Source organism: Aquarana catesbeiana, linkage group LG05, assembly GCF_042186555.1.
Source record: "Aquarana catesbeiana isolate 2022-GZ linkage group LG05, ASM4218655v1, whole genome shotgun sequence".
Lineage (NCBI taxonomy): Eukaryota > Metazoa > Chordata > Amphibia > Anura > Ranidae > Aquarana > Aquarana catesbeiana.
In genome coordinates, this window is record NC_133328.1 from 102,504,327 (window position 1) to 102,526,407 (window position 22,081).

Consider the following 22,081-nt stretch of genomic DNA (forward strand, 5'->3'; position numbering starts at 1 on the left):
ATTTTTGAAAAACATGAAAAATGTTGGAACCTCCCATTAAATCCTTGTGCTTGATGTTATCAGTGACATTTTTCAATGGCAACTCCTCCACATAGTGGAGTTGATCAAGGGAGTACTGGAAGGTGAGTGCAAGGTATATAAAAAACATTCAGCTACACATAAAAAGCCCCTGTACGGACAACTTCTATGTACCCTAGTCCCAAGCCTTCTTCTTTCACGGTGTTTGATAGATGCTCATAAACCTCAATGAAACCACTCCAAAAATACAGTTAAAAGGAAGGCATGGACTTGTGCATCACAGAAGGGGCCTGGACCAGGAACATGAGAATTGAGGTGTCATTTGCACATCAGTCACCTCTCTTGACCAATCTGCTTTTAGTGGACATGCCTTAATAAATGGCTGCTGTGATATTGCACGTTTACAATGCAGAACTGAGGGGGTGGGGTGTGGGGGGGACAGAACACTTGCCTCATAGTACAGAAATCAGAAAATATTAGTCTATAAATAATGCAGATATATTATGGAAAAATATGATTGTACTCATAATACATCTGAGGTATTTCCAATTTAAATAAAACTCTTGCTAGTTCAAGCTTCAGACTCATTCCTGGAATTTGCAATAAATAAAACAGCTCTATATAAAGTCTTGTCTCCCCCCCCCCCCCCCCCCCCCATTTTTCCTTGTTTTCTGTAAACCCGAGTAGTGCACACTACTTCTGCAAATATTTCTCAATTTTACAATAAATACATGAATAAAGTTTATCTTAAAATCATTGAACATTTTGGGAGTTTTTGCACTCCCATCCATAAAATAGTTGTTCACAGGTCTACAAACAATTCACAATTCTTCAGTTTTATATACAAGCAACTTCTAAGAAAAAAAAAAAAAAATAGTTCAAAATCGATGTGTAGTAAACAGGTTGCTGTGGCAGTATTTCAAAAATGTGAATTTCCCCATATAAAGACCAAAAATATATGTAGAAACATTCCAAATTTTTCATCATAGTAATGTCTCTGCAATATGCCACAGATAGGATACAGTAATCCGTTTACACTATAAGCGATTCAAAAGGAGATGGCGATTTTAAGGCATCTTCTAAATATTGATTGTCACCAGAGGATTCAGTGGAGCTAATCAAGGATTCTAAGAAGCTTGCAGTTGCGTCTGTCGCTGGTGGAAATCCAGGAAGGAAAGTTAATAGACAGGGCTGAGAACACAAATTATCATATTCGCTTAACGAATTGTAAAGAGGTCCAAAATTGTAATCTGATTCATCAGGCAAGTCAAAAGTTTCAGATGAAAGGCTGATATCCATATAGTTTTTTAAGAGTGGCTCTCCTTGTGTCACAGTAGAATCAGTAGAGACGGCCACAGACACTCCATTGTCTGAAAAGCAATCTGCGCCCTGGTTTGCGTTTTCGTCTACACATTTTGTAACGTTCGATAAAGAGTTTGAGTACAACCCACTGGTGGATTTTTCTGAACTATAAAGGGACTCGTAAACTTTGTCACAGAAAAAATCTGTGCTATGAAAGAAACTCAAGTTGTCTTGGCAGTCACTGCTGTTTTCTTCATACTCTGAATCATTGAAATGAAGAATCCTAGCAAGATAGTCTTCCTCAAAGTCTGGCTGGGATTTATCAGATGAAGAGGCAAGTTCGTAAGGACCTTCAGAGACTTCACTCTGAGAAGAGGAACTTGAACTGTCTGTGGTGACACTACTACAGCTGTTCTCATTTGCTGGTTTCAAGTCCACATTGAAATGATAAGGGGATGAGGCCGCGGAATTAGAGGTGGAGGAACTGGTGGATGTGGTGGTGGTGGTGGGAACAGTCCTGTTGTCATCTTCTTCATCACTGTCCTCAAGTGATGAGCATTCAAATGAATCTAAATGTTCACTGCAGGTTACATCAGGCTCATCATGGCTTTCATTATTTTGATTCTGCTCCTCAAGCTCAAGCTTCATAACCGTATGGATAAAATGGGTCTGCACACGAGACGAATTGAACTCTACTCTTCCGTTTGGGTTTCCACAACCATCCTTTGTACATCCACAAGGGAAAGTGGAATGATCCCTCTGAAATGAAAAACAAACAGCACAATTTACATTACTGAATATTTCACATGGTTTCACTGCAAACATATGGCATCTGAACTTGCAAACACACCTATGAGGGCTAACAAAACTAGATAAAATCCAATATACAAGATGATTGCTGTCTCAAAGAAATTTTGGTGTATTGAGTAATAAGATACAGCAGATAACCCCCCCATTCCAACTGTTGGCTCAAGAGGCAATCAGCTAGGGTGATTTTTTTTTTTTTTTTAGTCAATCACTATGGTCTTCTCTCTTCTTTAGGAAGTACAAGAGGCTGTATAATTTAGGCTCAGTGAGAAAAAAAAACCTAGCATCTCTTAAAGCAAAACATTTTAAGTATAGAAGATCAAAAATGTACAGTATAAGAACCAAAAAATATTTCTTTAGGCAATGTATACACAGCCAAGATCTAGAAAAGAACAAAAAAAAAAAAAAAAAAAAAAAAAATGGACATGCCTTCTTTAAGATAAATTTGACGTGAGAACCATTTTTGCAAGCCCATACTAACCTGACATTTAATTCCTGCCAAATAACAGCTGCAAGTTTCTGGATCACAGAAATCCTGGCAATCACACCCGCATTGTTCTCGTGACTTCCGGATTTCATTAAGCTCGTACTTTTCCGTTTTGTCAATCTTTTTTACTCCTTCGCTTTTCAGAAGTGCCCTTCGTTTCTTGGGAGGGTACATGCGAGGGCTGAAACCATCTTCAATCTCTGCATTGGTCATATCGATATCTTCATCACAGATGTCATCTATGCTGAGGTTATTGGCCTTTTCTGACTCTATTGTACCGTTCATTGTAAACTGTAAAAGAGAAAGTAAAATGTAAGGTCAACCGTAGAAACATGAGATCAATATTATTACAGCAAAGAAAAACAAAAAATAAAAATAGGATGACCAGTAAGATTAAAAAAACGACACAAAAGAACAATGGTAGACTGGGAAGACCAACAGGCTACTTTTTCACTTGTTTCTAGGAGCTACTGAAATTGGCAGCAGATGTTGGTTTCCTCGCTAGGGTATTAAATGCTTTGCCAAGTGTAAAACACTACTAAAATTAAATTTACCTCCCAAAAGGGAATAGGTAGCTTTTTTTCTAGAAAAGTTGTGTATAGCTGGTCAATTTAGCATGACTATGCTAAACAATAAGATACCTCTGTGGACTGACCTATCATACACTAAGGGGATGATTTACTAAAAACAGGAGAGGGCAAAATCTGGCGCAGCTAAGCATTGTAGCCAATCAACTTCTAACTTCAGCTTGTTCAATTAAGCTTTGACAAAACCCGGAAGCTGGTTTCTTTGTAGAGCTGCACCAGATTTTGCACTCTCCAGTTTTAGTAAATCAACCCGAGTGTCAGGAAAAACACCCAAGAACTCCCATCTGGAGTATATGGGCAGTGAAATATTGGTTCATCAAAACTTACCATATTTTTTAATGCCAAAAGCTTCTCCTCCTTTAACCGCTCCTTTAATTTCTCCCTGCGGCGGGTCAACTGTTCCCTGGAAAACTCTTCCATAGTAAATTGCCGGCTAAAGCTGTGTTTCCGCCTCATGCCCAGGGTGCAACCACCCCGACTCGGCACGCTTGTAAACCCTTGGCATCTCTGAAAGTAGAACACTACCACCCGGTCAAAATGTACTTTGTTCTTCTTTGCAAGTTTTGCTTTCTTTAAAATGGACACGGCTGTAGACAGAACAGAAATGTATATTATATTAGAAGGATAAATATCTATTATATAAACTAAGATGCATAGTTATAAATAAGCATGTGACAGTTACAGGGGAAAAAAAAATAAAATAAAAAAACACCAGTAGTGTAGTCAAAAGTTGAACTGCTAAATGGCAAGCAGTATGACTTGCAGACATGTCATGCAAACGGGACTTTGAAAAAGGAAGTTCACACTATTTTTAAATTCAGATCCTTCCACTGATAACTAGATTGCTTACAACCTTTTTTTGGGCTATTGCTTTGCCCACAATAAAATCATTGAAGTTGTGTCTCACCTATCTAAACTATTCAGCTTGAAAAGATGGTTGTCTGAGCACTTGTTACCCACTCCCTTGTTCACTACAAAGGAGCTTGGCAGACAGCCAGTGCTAATGTTTGCAGCTCCCAGTTAAATGGTGTCGCAGTGAACTGATCATTTTAAATCTTGTTTTCATAATGAGAGCAGAGAGCCTGCCAGTCATCAGATGCGCGGTAGTTGGCTCATATCAGACGAACACTGATGGCTTTAGGTAGCATAGCCTTTTATCCTGTTAGACAGGTCCTATATTTGGTCATTTTCCAGATGCTGACTGCTGGCTGGCAAGACATGCTGAAAAAAGTAGCTGAAGCATTCTGGTATACTCAGGCCAGTTTTAAAGGGTACCTTAAAGTGGAACTTCAGTCATTTTTTTTTCACCTTTCCATTTATTAAATCCTCTGCCCTTGTTGTTTTAACTTTGGATAGTAAAACATTTTTTTTCTGCCAGTAAATACCTTATACAGCCCACTTCCTTTGTCTTGTCTGGGCATTAGCCTAGGCTTATGACATCATGCACAGCTCTCTCTCTGGTGAGAGTTTGCCAGGAAGGGAGGGGGATAAGTCATAAGAGGGCCAATGAGAGCTGCAGGTGTGTCTGCGTAAATCCAGGAAGTGAACAGGCAGCAGCTTCAGTTGCCCACAGTTAAAATGGATGCAGCCAGACTCATTGGAGGGAGATTTCTGCAGCAAATTTGGTAAGTACAGAATCACAGTATATCTAAAATAATATGCAAAGTGGTTGGAGGGAAGCTTCAGAATGGCAAAAACATTTTTATTACAAAATTATGTGGAGCAGACTGCAGCTCCTCTTTAACTCTAAACCAAACACTGTAAGCAAGTGCACAGTGGAATAAATAAATACACTCCCGGGCCTTTACAACAATCTGCCGATTAAAAGAATTGTTGCAATACATTCCAGGGTCATTTGGAAAGCTATGCTCTCTGGTTCTGCTGTATTTGGCCATACAACTCTCCACTACACAGGCAGAGGAATATTCAAGCCAAGGAGTTTCATTACAATTAATCTTTACTTTTTAGTTTGAAGGAAAAAAGTAATGCAAAATACACATAAGAAGAAACAGAGTATGCAACAGTGAGATCGTAGGTGGAAAGACCATAAATGCAAGAGCATCAAAAAGGCTGACCGCAAATGGTTTGAAAAAAAATGCAGAAACACATTCAGAAACTTTCAGATTTCACTAAATCTGGTTCCTATGAGTTACTGCACTCTTGCACACAATTTTCTATTTGCCTTGTTAGTGAGCCTGCATAGCTATGACCAATATAAAATGTAATACAAGTTCTATCCATTCAACTTTTCCAGGCTGACCAGTGGAAAGTGGCTAATATCAGGGGATTAGGAAAAACCTTTTAGAGAGCACTCTACAGTAATGAGCATGACTAGTGTGTGCCGGGATTATATATTATACTCCAGAATCCAAAGGGGGAAAGCTCTCTGTGTGTTTACTCAGGTGCTGAAGAGCTGACATCTTTACTGCGGCAGTTACGGAAACTATGCAGATTATTTAAAGACCAGTTTACAATCATACAGCACAGCAGCTGGGACACAAGACGTTATAGCTGGCTACAGAAAACCCAGCCTGATTTGGCAGCAGTTTTTGTTCCGATGAAAGTACAAATACACTACTGGCTTATCAGATACATGCAAATGGCTGTCCTATGCTGGGCATTTAAACATCATAAAGTTCAACAAGGCACTTTACATTGGAATGCTTAAAGCAGACTCGATAGGCCTTAACGACAGACAGGACGGGTATCTATAAATTAATCTGGGTCATCAATGCCAATTCATGAATACTGAAGCAAAAAAAAAAAAAAAAAAATTGGAGAGTATGTGGTCAACTCCTACAGCAGCCAAGAAACGAGGGAAACCATGAGCAATAATTTTGCTTTTATGCATACTTTTTTCACTTTCCCACTTAAGGTAGCCCACAGATGGATCAGTTGATCAAAAAGAAACCAAACATATTCCCCCATCTATACATTTGAGGAGGATGAAGGATTCCTCCCCTGCTGCGCTGTTGTATCTAATAGAGGGTGTTCCTCTGCTGTTAAAATACACTGATCAATGTTGCAGATGAATATCTGTAGCGGTGATCAAACAAAAATATTCCAACCTTCTCGTTCAGCCATAGATGGATTGAAATTTGGCCCCTGCTGAATCGGCCAAAATTTGATTCATCTAAGATCAGCTTAAAGGAAACAAAAATCCCTACTAATTGTCAAAGATGATCTCCAAGCACTCTCTCTCTCTCTCCCTCTAGAGCATGTCCCTGCATTCTTTTATTCTTTTTTTTACCTTGCTCCTGTAGTGAGAAGCTACTTTATAACTCTTGCTGATATAATCAATCAGGCTTGTAAAATTCTTGCAGGGGTAACTCCTGGGATGAGGGACCAGCAAGGTGTCCCTAGTAGTGCAGGGACTACTTTGAAGTTGAACAGATATGACTTGTCATGCGACTTTGCAGTCCCAAGTCGCTGGACAAGTCACACAAGCGTGAAAGGGGCCTAAGGCAGCTTAGAAAGAAGGGAGCAGAGGGCGTGTGCTCTGTAGACCAGGAGAGAATTGGGCACGTCTGACCATTCTGCTTGGGAATCAGTGCAGAAGCAGTGATATTAGCAAATATTTTTAACTTTTAGCATGGTTTGGCTCTTTAAAAACACTGCAATGCATTTCCCAAAATGTTTTTTCTGTACCATCATTTAGACACATTCAGCAATGAAATCCCATCTACTTACGGGTATAATCCATAATGATCGGTCTTGGACTGTAGCTGTATTCATCATCGGATTCCCCTCCTGAAGAGGTGGCAGATGAGGATGGAGATGATGAGGAAGAGGAGTATGTGGAATCGTCTTCCAGGGCCTCATACTTGCGCTTTAGTAATCCACTCATGGCTGATGATTTCACAGACCTTTGTAAAAAATAATATGAAAAAAAAAAGTTTATTTTTTATAATAATAAATAACACACACACACAAAAATGATTCCTGTAACATACAGGAAATAAGATAAAGCTAGACTGTAATAATGCTGCAACTGCTTCCTGTCACTTCCCATTCAGCTCATTCAGTGAGAGGAGGAAAAAAAAAAAAAAAAGGAAAAAAGGGAATACTTTTTGCATGCTGTACGTCCCCAGGGAAACACACAGGCAGAGGACCAATGCTGAAACAGACACATTAATAGCACAAAATTGCCCCCCAGTCCTTTCTTTTGCAGCCTGAAGATGTATCAATGAAAGTGGGTCTCAAGCAGGGATAGGTTATGCCTCCGATCCAATTATGTCCTAGTGCTGCCTCTCGCCTACATGGATATCTGCCCTCACAAGGACAAAATTAACCTCTTCCGTGCCAATAGAAACAAAACCGATTCTTACTAGAACTAAAAACAAACAAACAAAAAAATTACCTAAATACAGTGCCCATATCATGACCAGACAAGATTAGAGCAGCAATCCAGTAAGTGATAAGGAGATGCAACGCGTTTAATGCTTCAATAGAGAAAGCGCCAACCCATCTCAATGAGGGAGTGAAATGAATCGCCTTGCTTCCTCACGATTTTATTCTACGCTTACAAGACAGCAGTTTAATATTAGCTTGTATGTAGGAGGGAGCTAGCACAGACATCATGGCACAAGCATTATCTGGAAAGATGACTCAGGGTGACTCAGTGATCTGCCTGAGTGTTTATCAATCAACGTGACAACAGTCGGGGTATTGTGACGAGCAAGAGCCCAGAAACTTTCACTGCTCTGCTAGTAAGCCGTGCTGACGTCAATGTGGAATGTACGATGATGAAGAGGGCTGAGCCTACAAATTACATGGAAGACAGCGCACTGTAAATGGTCTCCTTTTCTCAGGGAACATATGTAGTAGGATTGCAAGAGAATAAGGTTTGGTACTGCAGTTTCCTTCATGAAAACGTTAACCCTAACATAGCAACTGCCATCTACATAATAGTCTTCTTGGCATCCAATTATAAGCGGAAGGTCAAAAAGATGTCCTGTAGATAGCTAGGCATGTCAACTGTTCCATTGGCAATGTCCAGACGATGGGCCAATCATCCTTTCACCTTATACAAATGTGCTGCCTATTGCATGTCTACTGAGCTCTCCATGAAGAGGTATGCCAACTTATTTCTTCTGGACCAACAAAGAACAGGAACTGCAAGATCATTTTGTGACATCAAGATGGTCTTCGCTGGCTGTTTTTGGTCTATAGATAGTCACATGACTAATTCAGAATATCTTGGCTCATGTATCAATTTTGGCCATATGCAATTATTCATCCAATAGGATGGGGGAGATTTACTAAAACCAGTGCACACAGAATCTGTTGCAGCTGTGCATTGTAACCAGCTTCTAGGTTTTAGCCCAGATTCACATTGAGGGCGGGTTTGAAATTGTGCGAGTTCACAGCTGAACTCACAAGATTTCAAACCGGCAATGTAGTACGAATGCGGGGGGGATTTGACAGATCTGTGCGGGTTCATGAACAAATGTCTATTCAAATTGCCCCCGATGTCACCAAAAATAGTACAGGAACTACTTTTGGGAGTCGGTGTGGCGCCACAAAGTCAGTTTTGCACCGATTCGGATAGTGCCATTGCCGGCAATAGCCAGGGATTTGACATATCAAATTGCATGGCAAAACAGCCCGATGTGAACGGGAGATTAGCCCCCGTTCACACTGGCGTGGCTTTGAAATCATTATAAGCCACTTCACTACAATTTCAGAGCTGCACATCAGTGTAATTTGCACATCTCACTGTGGCTTGAGACTTCATTTAACAGAGGTCTATGCAAGTCACAATGAGATTGGTAAAAAGTAGTGCAGAAACCTTTTCATAATCTCTGCGCCATTAACGGTTCCATTGCCCAGCAATGGTGTGCGACGTGTAATGCAATTTGGAACTGTCAAATCGCATCGGTGTGAACGGGGGCTTATGGTCAAACCCTTATTGAACAAGCTGAAGTTAGTTACTATGCACTGCTGCACCAAGTTCTGTGTGCACCAGTTTTAGTAAATCTCCCACTATATGTTCCCCAAATCACAGGAACTACAGTATATGCACTAAATTATTTTCTAACAGCCCAGTCGTCCAGTAACCCATCTCCTGAAATAAATTCAGATCCTATGAACAGGATTTTTTTTTTTCCCAAATTGCAGACGTGGAGAAGTTGCTGACTTTTTCCCTATAATTAATACCATCAGTAGCTTAGAATTGTTCTCCAAGCATAGAAACAAAAGCATACTAGTGAATGATCACTTGACTTTCTCCCAAAACGCCATCCTTATCTTTTAGCACCGATCAAATCCAGGGGGGCAAATGTCCTCCTGTCCCCTTATGTAACCATTATATAATTCAAAGACACCTGAACTATATTTTGTCCCATTTTTCTATTGCAGGTCAGATGGCTAAAGACGTCAAACACAATATTTAATGCTAATAGTGAGGGTTGCAAATAACATGAGCATCAGCAAACGGAAACTTTAACCAAACCAAAAGCACTGGGCAGGTGATTAAATCTGAATTAGTGCTATATTTGCAGAGTGGGGAAACAGTAAGCTGGTTAATTATTTACAAGTGTGTTATGCGAGACTTGCAATGGCCCTGATGTCTTGTTTAATGTACAGCAAGAAGACACTGGCTCAGCTCTGAGGTTTCAGATATTTCTTAATGACAATGCACATTATAACACATTCTGGAGCCGCTAGTAAAAAAATAAATAAAAAAAGTGCAAACTGGTTTGGTTAAAATGCCAACATGGGACATCGAAGACAATTGCCAGTTTCCTGGGCACATCATAAAATAATCTCATTGGCTGCTTTGGACAACACTACAATCCTTGTGGTTATTAAGTAATCCGTTATTGCAGGTAGTCTTCATATTTAAATTGGTAAAGAGATGATAATGTGCAAAGAGTAGTAACCTAAACCTATAGGAACCACACTTCAGATTTCAATCAGACCAGTGAAAGATGTATTCTTATTGAGCGAGGAATTTCTGAATTATGTAGGAGGCTCATTTAATAAGAAAGCAAGAGCACACTCATCCATAGTGGGCAGACAGTTTGTACATCTTCAAAACCTAAACTTTCATTGGTTGCTGGGGTTTACTGTGCTTCTCAGCAAGTCCTATCACTTTCTTAGTGGTGAATGTGGCCAAAAATGATGGGTACAGCAGACCATTTTTTTGCAAGTGGTAATTTTGGTGGTCCGAACCAACATGCAACCTATTTGCAGGCCATTCCCGGATCTCTATTGGAAGCTACAAGATCTCTGTTGCATGGCTATTGATTTTAATTTAAATCTTGCTGAAATTCCTGAAAAGCTGGAACTTGTAATGTGCTGAAATGGTCTGTGGATTTTTTATATTTCTTTGTAGGCTATGCAGCTGACAACAACATCACCAATATTGACTACATTCAGCCTAAGCGCCCCCTCCGCCCAAAAATAAAAACATATACACATATATATATATATATATATATACACACACACACACATACATATACACACACACGCACACACCTCTAGCAGGCTTTATTATCTTTATAATTATTTTTATTATCCTCGGGATATTTCCACTGGTTGCCATTTTCATGCAGCCATTGGCCAATGCTTCAGTACAATACCAAGCAACCCTGTGGTTAAGAAAATTGTGCAAACACACCCACCACCCATTCTGCAGAAAAATCTCTCCTGTTGACACAGGCCAAAGTTCAAGAGTTCATACACAGCAATTTATAGATCGACTTGTTTTACTGCACCGCACAAGCCCGCATATGTACTAATGGGGCCTTTGACTGTCTATAGGTCACTATTACAGTGTGTAAAAAGGTGCCATAAAACTGACCCAACTACCACAGGGAACACCACACAAAACAAACGAATTCCCCTGCATCTATTTACCACGACATGTTTGTGGGTTTCCAATGTCTACCAAACATAATGTTTGTAAACAAGTGGCTAAGAGTTGCAGCCGAGCGTGCAGTACTCAACCTAGCGATGAAAAGTACAAATGCAAATTTGACTAAACACACACTGTACATGTCAAAAAAAAAAAAAAAAACACCCACACACACACACACACACACACACAATTTTTTGCTTAACTTTTTTTTTTTTTTTTTTTTTTTTTTTTTTAATTTCTTTGAACAAAAACCTAAGAAAATATGGTGTAAAAGGGGGAGGGGAGTTGAGCAAAACTTTTTATAACACATACATATATACTCTGCAGCAGCTGGTTGGCCTGTTTCCCTGACAGACAGCAAGCACTCATTAAGTGCCAGTCTACAGGGTGGCCTTCCCTCCTTTCACATAGTTGGGACACTTAACAGCTGGACCAACAATGCCTAAATCTTCTCACGCTGATGGAATGCAACCTGTCCTGCCTTAGCATTCTATACACAAAATCTGCATGCTCTGTACCAGCACTTTTAATATTGCAGCATTTACTGCCATTTTAATGTATACATTATAAACTCCCCACTATTCAAAAATGACCCTGCATGAATCAGGTCACTTCTACTGACCTTACAGAATTCCCCACACATAATAGGAGCGGTGTGGCTTTCTGATGTTATGCCGCAATTGTTTCCCACTGAATTATGTATGGTAAATTGCTGCCAGATGTTTCATGAAGTGGCTCTAGACTGCACTAGAAAGGACACACTGTTAAGCCGCTTTGCTCACGGGGCTGCTACAAAGTGAGCACAGCGCGAAATTATCAGAGAGAGCCAGTGGCCAAGTGTCACCCGAGCTTTGAATGAAGGGGTCGCTTGAGGACGTCAGAGCCTAAAGTAACTACCATTTCAGCTTCTATTTCAGAAAAGAAAAACACCTGATGTCTTGCAAGGGCAGCATTGTTTTAGCCAATGATCAGAAGAGTATAGCACTGCTCCAGATTTGACTTCTTGCATGGATAAAAGTCCAAATTAAATTTTACACTGTATAAATTAAAAAAAAAAAAAATCTATATATATATATATATATACACACATACATATATACACACACACACACACACACACACACACACACACACAGTATAGGCCATCTAGTAGGAAAGAAGCCAGTTTTGGTGCTCTGACCAATGTTCCTAAATCATCATGATAAATGTATCAAAGATGTCCAACGTACCTCATGCCTCTATATTAAGTTTGCTGCTCTAAAGTACACAGTGTGCAGGCTGCCACTGTAATATGCAACAATATTTTAAATACAATAACAAAAAATAAAATTTGCATTGCACATGTGCAGGTTAATATTCTACTGCATTCCTAAACTTCTCAATAATTTTCAATTTTTCTAGAGATCAGCTTGCAGTTTTTTTTATTTTTTGTTGTCATGATCGTCAGAATCCAACAGCTGTAGTGTGTTGCCTTAATGATAAAGATTACACATGATATTACAAAGGGTGGAATCTGAGCAGGTCAGCTAAGGTCTATCTTAGGGAAGTAATCTGTCAAATGAAATAAATGCTTATTATATGTTCAGATGGGGAAAGTATTATACTATATGTATCCAATATGATCACCCAAACAAAACACATGATATACAAGAAATGCATAGACTATTAAATCTACAATTTTTTCCCCTTCTACCCAGGACCAGCAAAAGAATTACAACACAGCTAACAAAAATAATTCCTGAAATAGCAACGCAGGAAAAAAAAAAAAAAAAAAAAAAAAAAAAAAAGTATTTAGAGTGTGTGTTAAGTCCAACATTCTGCTACATACAAAAAGGACTATTTAACTTTATTTTTTTAATAACCTGAAATAAAATAATCTGCCTCACTTGCCACTGCCAAAAGACATTCTGTTCTTGGCTCAACCATCTTACTCATCTATTTTACTAAAGACAGCTTTTTTGAACAAGTAAAAGTCGATGGACCAAAACCACAGGAATTCCAGCCTGGCACCACTACTCCCACTAGACGCTAGGCATTAAAGGTACAGACCCACAAAAATAAAAATACCTTCCTATTGTGAAATGACAGCTGTTGTACGTGTAGCAGTTTGCTATTGTAGAACAGAACCACGAAGCAATATAAAACCAACCAACACGATCCCGATCTAGATCCTCTTTTTTCATTGCATCCCTATGCCTTTACAAATAGAGACAGTCTAATATATGTTTCTGTATGAGAAACATGGCATAGCAGAACAGGTGTCAGCCAGAAAACCAAATCTGCTGCCTTGATAACATGGCAATCTTTAAATTCAATTAGGACAGGTCAACTTAGTCTTGAGATTTACATGGCACTTCTGGTACATGGATAGGAATCGTATGAGGCCTTTGATTGCACACAACAAGAAGTGAGATGTGTGTCATGTACTACAAATTTTAAAAGGCATACTATAGTGTCAAATGGTACAATTGTTTAGAGTAGCTGTCGAGGGGTTGCAAAATCCATTTGTCCGGAACAGGCCTAGGGAATCAATGGTTTCCCACTGGAAATGGAACTCTGTACCCCCCCCCCCCTTGTGGGGGGTTGGGGTTGTCGAATGGGGGTCAGCGTAGCTGCTAGCGATAAGACCTGGCATGCTGGTTGTACAAAAGTCGATCAATCAACTTGGTACATTCTGCCTGCTCATACACAGTTCCAATCTCGGCTGGGTCCTGGGATTTATTGTTCAATTTTAACCACAAGGGGGTCAAATAGGCAAAGAACACTGGAGAAAATGTCCAGTTTTCTATAGCAAAAGCTCTGGTTGCCATGAGTAACAGTTCAATGTTGGTACAACTGGTCTGTTCTCTGGGTTTTGTAACTCAACCTCTGAAAAACAAGTTTGGTGCTAAAAATTAGCATAAGCTATCACCTTTACTTACAGCTAAAAAAAAAACATGAAGGTGTCAAGCCAAACAAAGCAATTTCTTCAAAGTTGACCTCAGAGGGGCCACCCCAAGCTATACTGCTGTGCCAGAATCTCCAGAACACATTTCTGAATATTGGGCGTATGCTAGGGAGATACGAGGTGGGGAATGCATTATTCCACTTTTGGGTTATTGCCAAATAGAATTTTCCATGTATAGAGGAATCTCAAGAATGTATAGGCCTCTGCTATAGAGGGCAGTAATTTAGGTTCTTTTGCGATGAACGCTTAAATAATACTCTCATTTGTCTCCTCTTCACAACATCACAAGTGATATCACTATTGGTTGATTTAGTACCTGGCTGTTGACAGAACACTGTGCTGGCCTTTGTAGGCTTTGATAATGCCAACCTACAAGCGTACCATTTTGTTGTATGTCTTGCTGTTCATACTGATGAGCAAGCCATTGAAACTCATTAGCCTGCAAGAAATCCATTTAAAATAGGCCATAAAAGACAAGCGTAGTGCTATAAACATTTAAAGAGGTGTGTAAAAACATTTAAACCTCAGGAAGCAAGTAGGAGTTTTTGCAGAGCACGCCTTCCTTTCTGAAAGCCAGACACCTGTTTACAGACAGTGAAACAGACACGTGTAGCAGCCGCTGGATCACAGATGCAAATACAGAGGAAGGATTAGAGATGTGGTAGAACGGGATCTGCCTGTTAGGAGTATGAGCTCCAGGTTAAGACTTTAAAAAGGCACATTCCCCAGAACACTGCATGGTAAAATTTTGCAAATACTAGAAAATAAATAAATAATAATAATAAAAATAAATAATAGAGAAAATAAGTGCCCAAAAAAAGTATTTGTTGTTCCTATTAAGCTGCTCACATTTTTGCAAAAAGCCGAAAACATTATCAGGCCTCCAAGGAGATAATCCTCAATATCACTAAATTACCATAAGCCTCATTTAAGAATTAAAATTGAAATGTTCCTTTTGGGATGGAGTACTTTATATTATTCCTAGGATACATTTATTGGCTTGGCCGTTAATGGTCTTGCTGCTGGCCTCCTGGGACTCCACTTATAAGAACCTCACATTCGCCTAATGGTCCATACACACGATCCGAATATTGTACGACTTTTTTTTTTGCTTAATAGTCGCAAGTAGAGATTGAATAGGTTACTAAAGTCATGAAAATTCTCGTATGACAGTAAAAAAAATTAATAAAATCGGAAGTGATATCATGTGTTGTAATGTATTTGTATTGTATTTTCAGACAACTGTACTGGCTAAACAAAAATCGTACGATCTGGTATCGTACAAGGAAAATTTTCGTGCTTGTCCGGTCGAATAATATCGGATGAATTGACGTGATCGGCTCTCGAAAGCTCTGTACTAATGAATGAATGACTTGTATAGCGCTGCAAATGCTAACTGAATCGCCTCAAGGCGCTATCCGTTCTGTGTCACCCTGCTCCTTAGAAGAGGTAGGTCTTAAGTTTTTTTCTGAAGGCCTGATGGTTTTCTTCCAAGCGGATGTTAGTTGGTAGAGCGTTCCATAGCCATGGTCCTTGGACTGCAAATCTCCGGTCTCCCTTTGATTTGTAGCGGGACTTGGGAGAGTTATCATGATCAGATTATCGTACGATCGTGTCGAAAGCGGTATTTTTCGTCCGATTTTCCTAACGTGTTTTACGGCCATTACCCATAAAATGCAATGTAAGCCATAGTTAGAGTTTGACTTACTAAAATCTGGTGCAGCTGTGCATGGTAGCCAATCAGCTTCAAAAAACAAAACCTGGAAGCCGACTGGTTTCTATGTGGAGCTGTACCAGATTTTGCACTCTCCCAAATTTTAGCAAACCAACCCAATAATGACTAATCAAAAATACGGTAGCCAGTGGGTGGCACATCAGATTTCCAACTGTATTACTGCAGGTCACCATTATGACAGGATTGTTGCACTCAGTACCAGGATGCAGAACAGCACCCCAATCCCCCCATGCCCCTAATACATGCAGTAGAATAGGTATACCACCCTGTGCCCTTCTCAGTCCACTTTACACAAGCTGACTGGTTGTCATGAAGTGTTCTCTACATGTTTGACCAATTGCTTGCTTTCTAGCATATACAAGGTACTTGCATATGCCCAGTGTTTTTTTTTCTCCTGCCAGCTGTGGGCAGATGGGGTTGAGAGTGGGCAACTGGAACATTGTGGCATCAGTAGCTCTCACAGTAGACATAAATCTGCTCCCTGCTTGTTGCCAGCCACTGTTCTGGGGATTGCGTTTGGTGAAGCAGCACCCTCCTGCCCACCCCTTGTCCTGGCCCTGATTGCACTCTATTTTTCATAAGGTGACCTCCAGTTACAATGCTAGGTCTTCACCAATATTAGGACACCAATGGTGGGCTGGTATTGTGGTGATAGGTGCCAGGTAAGCTGCAGACAATAGGTGACCTACAGATGGAGCCTTTTCAAGAAAAATCGGTACAGAGAAAATACCTAGACTGCTAACCTTTTTACAATGCTCATTGCCTGGCTTTCTCTGGCTTCAATACTCCCTGAATTCACATACCCAGAACAAGCATGCAGCAAGTGAAGTCAGACTGAATTTACAACTCCTTATCATTACTCTTGTTTCTGGATCAGCATGACAGGCAGCTAGTAATCTTCTGCAGAAGTCAGCAATAGCAGCCAACATATTGCTCCCAGTACAGCTTTCCTTTCACAGCTGTATGTGGCCCCAGGCTGCCAAGTGGGCACCCTTTTCCTAACACCAGATTTTACAAATTGTGATGGCTCGCGGTCACATCTTTTCAAAGCTTAGAATTAAAGGCTCTATTCAGGAACAAACATTTCCAATGCTGCAATCCCCATTCATAAATGACGTATAGTAATAAGGAGGGGGGTTGGAGACTGTATCTCACACACTGTTCTCAATGTGTTCCAGGTTTATAGGAACAAGCCAGACAGACCGTACTTCAAGTCCGCAGTATTAATCCAAATCCTACCATGCGACCTTAAATCCCAGCAGCTTGTCTGGGTGGATACGAGAAATCACAGTGACAGAACGGAAACAAAGGCTTGCAGAAACCACAGCTAAGGCAGGCACAGAGCCTGCTAACAGGAATTCAAAAAAGAAAAAGAAAATAATGAATGTTTCAAAAAATAGGAAGATCTCTCATTGTTCCATTTAGAATATTCCAAAGAGGCCGGAGGCTGACCAATGGCCACCTTGTTCTGTATAGCACCTGTGAAAGGCAGTGTGTCCTAGACTGCTGCAGAACACAATACATCCACTCATCAGAGATAAAGAGAATTTTCCCACACAACACAATGTAGTGGAAGTGGGGGAAGGAACCAATCTAAGGTGGGGGGAGATTCCAGTGAAGACCGACTGGCAAGCGTGTGCTTTAGATAAATCCCATGCACTGCTAATGATTTACAAGAAAACCTTTGACCAATTAGTGGGAGAACCATAGTCTTCCTAATGGTTTTAAGATATACATAAGAAAAGAGATGGACTTTATAGTAACAATCTTACCAATAGGAATTCATGCATAAAGCCTCTTGCATACAGAAGCCTAAAAACCCAGGTTTTCAGAAATTCTGGCTTTTTTTTTAGTGATCTAAATGCAACCCTATTGATTGCAATAGTCCTGTACACACTGCCATGTAAACTTGCACTGCATATAGATCAGAAAAAAAAATGCAACATTGTCTAATATAACCAGGGAATCATTATCTAATAACTATAAAAAAAAAAAAAAAAAAGTAAGTAGTTAGCCCGATTTTAATCAAGTCCTGCTTAAACGAGACCTGAGCTATTCGAACTTAAAATGATAAAGTCAAGCTTGACCTTGTTCCTATTGAGCCTCCTTATTGGGTCCTGAGGCTGTCCATCACATTAAAGGGTCAATAGGGAGTTACGGGAGGAGGAGGCGGGACAAAGCATGTTTTACAAGAAGTCAAGCTTTGCATAAAATGTTGAGTTGTCTATATCTCAGGATCTAGTTATTAATGCAGTTTTCTAGGAAGGCAACATAGATATGTCCAATTTACAATTTTGTTTACTTAAACATCATGCAGTAGTAATAGTATGTCCGTCCCTTCTATTACAATTGCATGACATTGCAGTGTGAGCCAGTCACTCTCTGTGTGTACCCAAACAACATACCTGACTGTACCACAATCCAGAAGAACACAGTGTTGTCAAGCTATGAATAGTTATGTAACATGTTGCATTGTTTTAGTGAAGAAGTACGCACTGTTCATTCCACACGCACAGCTTGGGACTTGATGAGGCCTTGAATGAGTTAATGCCCTGGGGGAATGTGTTCTCTGTCTGCAGGGATCTCCAGCTTAAAGAAAGGCCATTATCTCCCTTCACAGGCTGTGGGGGCAAGCTACTTCATTAACACCATCAATAGCAAGAGCAATGTGTAGGCTGCTGACCTCGCATTGTGGAAATACCCATTCCCTGGCACTCAGGCCAAGTCAATGGCTTCAAACCACCTGACCTAGGATGCCAATTAGCAGTTCTGACTTCACTTGTGAAAATAAAAAAGCAAATGAGCCAAGCAACTAGCAGTTTCAGGAGCTCAGCAATAGTAGACTTTACATGTTTCCTTTAACTCAAAGTAAGTCTGTCTAAAACCAAAATGTTTGTTTTATTGTTTTTTTAAATAAGAATATGGAAGGGTAAGACTCCCCCCCCTTTACTACCTGTGTACCACGGAGGACATTTCTTTTTACTTTCCCAGAGACACAACAGGAAGTGAGAAAAAAAAAATCTCTCATCTTTAATAGTTGTCACTGGAGCAGGTTTTATCCTCACATCCTGTCCTGGTGACAACATTAACATTGTGTCTTTTCCCATCACTTACTGATTTAATGATCACCAGGACAAATAGGGAGAGAGTGAATCTCCCAAGGAGGACACAGACAGCAAAAAAAGCCTGTCCATGGTTCTAACTAAGGATGAGCTCCGGCGTGTTCACACACCCCACGTGCACAGCCCACCAGGAAGTCAGCACTGCGCTAATCACAGGCAGTGAGACATTTTTCCGATCTCTGAAGCCTCACATCGGGACAATGTCTCACTGCCTGTGATTAGCGCAGGGCCGTGCCGACTTCCTGGCGGGCTGTGCGAACACGCCGGAGCTCATCCTTAGTTCTAACCCTTCTCCCTACAAAAAAAAAAAAAAAAAAAAAAAAGGAAGAAGGTTTTCGTTTAGAAACACTTTGCAAGAGTTTACACATCTAAGATTATCTATGGACAACTGGGGGTGCAGCATTGGATAGAATGGCTAGAACTACATAGGAAAATGGTTGGGGGGGGTCCCAACTTCAGATGACCGCATAATGAGCAAACAATGTGGCCAGACATTGGGAAATGCAAATGGGATTCTGGGATGTATAACAGGAGGGATCTCCAGCATGAGCCAGACGGTCCCAATTCCTCTATATAGAATTCTGGGGTGTAATATCAGAAGATCACCAACAGGAGGAAGAAGATCCAGATTACCCCTATATAGAATTCTGGGGTGTAATAATAGAAGATCACCAGCAGGAGGAGGGAGATCCAGATTACTCCTATATAGAATTCTGGGGTGTAATAATAGAAGATCACCAGCAGGAGGAGGGAGATCCAGATTACTCCTATATAGAATTCTGGGGTGTAATAATAGAAGATTACCAGCAGGAGGAGGGAGATCCAGATTACTCCTATATAGAATTCTGGGGTGTAATAATAGAAGATCACCAGCAGGAGGAGGGAGATCCAGATTACTCCTATATAGAATTCTGGGGTGTAATAATAGAAGATTACCAGCAGGAGGAGGGAGATCCAGATTACTCCTATATAGAATTCTGGGGTGTAATAATAGAAGATTACCAGCAGGAGGAGGGAGATCCAGATTACTCCTATATAGAATTCTGGGGTGTAATAATAGAAGATTACCAGCAGGAGGAGGGAGATCCTGATTACTCCTATATAGAATTCTGGGGTGTAATAATAGAAGATTACCAGCAGGAGGAGGGAGATCCTGATTACTCCTATATAGAATTCTGGGGTGTAATAATAGAAGATTACCAGCAGGAGGAGGGAGATCCTGATTACTCCTATATAGAATTCTGGGGTGTAATAATAGAAGATTACCAGCAGGAGGAGGGAGATCCAGATTACTCCTATATAGAATTCTGGGATTATTATTATTATAATACAGGATTTATATAGCGCCAACAGTTTACAATATAAAAGGGAGACAATACAGTTATAATACAATAAAATACAAGAGGATTAAGAGGGCCCTGCTCAGAAGAGCTTGCATCATTATGGGGATCACCAGGAGGTGGTCCTAATCTATAATAAAGAGAGAAAGAGAAATTATATATATATATATATATATATATATATATATATATATATATATATATATATATATATATTTTTTTTTTTTTTTTTTTATCTCTGAAGGGGTCACCAGGAGGAGGAGGTGGTCCTGATCCCCCTATATAGATTTAGTTAGACCTCATTTAGAATATGGAGACCTCACTTGCAAAAAAGATATTGATAAGCTAGAATGGGTAATAAAATTGGTGAACGATCGGAAGAAGAATACATATCAGGAGAAAGTTCCGGAATTTATAATCCATCTTTGCAAAAAGGAGGGAAAGGGGGGGGGGTTAAACATTGAAATACATCAAGGGGGTGAATAAAGTTCAGGAGGACAGTATTTTCAATATGAAGGCAAGATCAAGAACATGAAGACACAGAGGAAAGTTCCAAACCAATCTTAGAAAATATCATTGGGCTGAAAAGGTAGTTGATGCTTGGAACAGACTTCCAGCAGAGGTAGAGACAACACGAACATAGAGAAAAACTCAGACATTGATCTACAATAGGCAGAGAGGATGAGAACTTCTTTTGCCATCACTCTTCTATGAAATGATGAGCTAGGAGGGAAAATTCCAGCGACTGATGATCTCATTTCCAGCATATCAGAGGTGTGAGTCACTCCATGACATTCGCTCATCCTCTTCCTATTGCCAAAGAGGAGGCTGATGATGTCAAAAAGTTGTGTGAACGTCAATGGAGCTCCGATCCTCCCCCTTACTACACAGTCCGCCAAAAACTGTCCTGGACCAGGGCGATCAGGACACTCACAACAATACATGGCCGATCAGCACAGTCCATGATCGATTAATACATTCCATTTCCGATCAGCACAGTCCATTATCTTAGTACATTCCATTTCCGATGAGCACAGTCCATGATCGAGTAATACATTCCATACCCTACCAGCACAGTCCATGATCGATTAGTACATTCCATACCCGACCAGCACAGTCCGATCCAGGACTGTCATAGCACAGAGATCAGCACATCCATTATCAGCCCAGCACACAGTAGCACCTTATCAGCCCCTGGCACAGACAGATAACAGGGGCACTTCTACATATTTACTAAACAAATCTAACTTCCAAAACCACAAACTTGCTATAGGCACCATAGAATAAAAACATACAACTCATCATAAAACAAAAATTAGACAGGCCACAGTTCAGAAACATTTTTTAAAGGAGTGACAATGAACACAGATCGGTGAATAAAATAAAACATGATTTCCGATTTACTAACTTAGAAGTTAAATAGCCAGCGAAAAAGCGGGTCCGCCGTCTGGGTGTCATTACCATGGAATGTCGCTAGAGGGCGGGCTCCGCTCACTCACAGCGCTGACTGCTCGCCATCTCTGGCTCCATAGACACTCATAGAGCAGAGACTGGATACAAAGTAACAATCTGAGGAAGCGGAGAGAACAGCTCCCCGTACAATCACCTCCATACACACAATGTCATCCCATACAGAGCTCACTTCACCGGCAATGTCCTTCTCTTCCCCGGGATCTCCCTCCCTCCCTTCCTCCAGCAGGGACTCCCTGTAGGGGGAGCCGTGTGTCTGGGTGCACTTACCTTGGTTGGTGGTATTGGTGGGTGTCAGATGCGGGGTGTCGGAGCGGAGCTCATAGTCCTGTGTGTGGAGAGGATGAGGAGTGAGTGCTGGGACAGCTCCTCCTGTTCTGACTCCTCTCCTCCGGAGCT

At 40.5% G+C, this 22,081-nt stretch overlaps 1 protein-coding gene across 2 annotated transcripts in view; it reads right to left on the minus strand.

Moving 5' to 3' along the window:
- Positions 1-666: 666 nt before the first annotated feature.
- The window catches only part of CSRNP1 (cysteine and serine rich nuclear protein 1), a 21,452-nt gene continuing 37 nt past the window's right edge, over positions 667-22,081 (minus strand). Inside the window, exons 1-5 of one of the 2 annotated variants that reach the window (XM_073630016.1) lie at positions 21,953-22,081; positions 6,892-7,067; positions 3,529-3,788; positions 2,609-2,905; positions 667-2,079 (exon numbers count right to left, since the gene is read on the minus strand). The exon at positions 21,953-22,081 is cut by the window's right edge and continues 37 nt beyond it. In XM_073630016.1, the coding sequence (XP_073486117.1) occupies positions 1,051-2,079; positions 2,609-2,905; positions 3,529-3,788; positions 6,892-7,048 (1,743 nt within the window). In that variant the 5' untranslated portion in view covers positions 7,049-7,067; positions 21,953-22,081 and the 3' untranslated portion in view covers positions 667-1,050. Of the gene's footprint in view, positions 2,080-2,608; positions 2,906-3,528; positions 3,789-6,891; positions 7,068-7,561; positions 10,463-21,952 lie in introns of those variants that run through there. The other variant, XM_073630015.1, reaches the window with a different exon arrangement.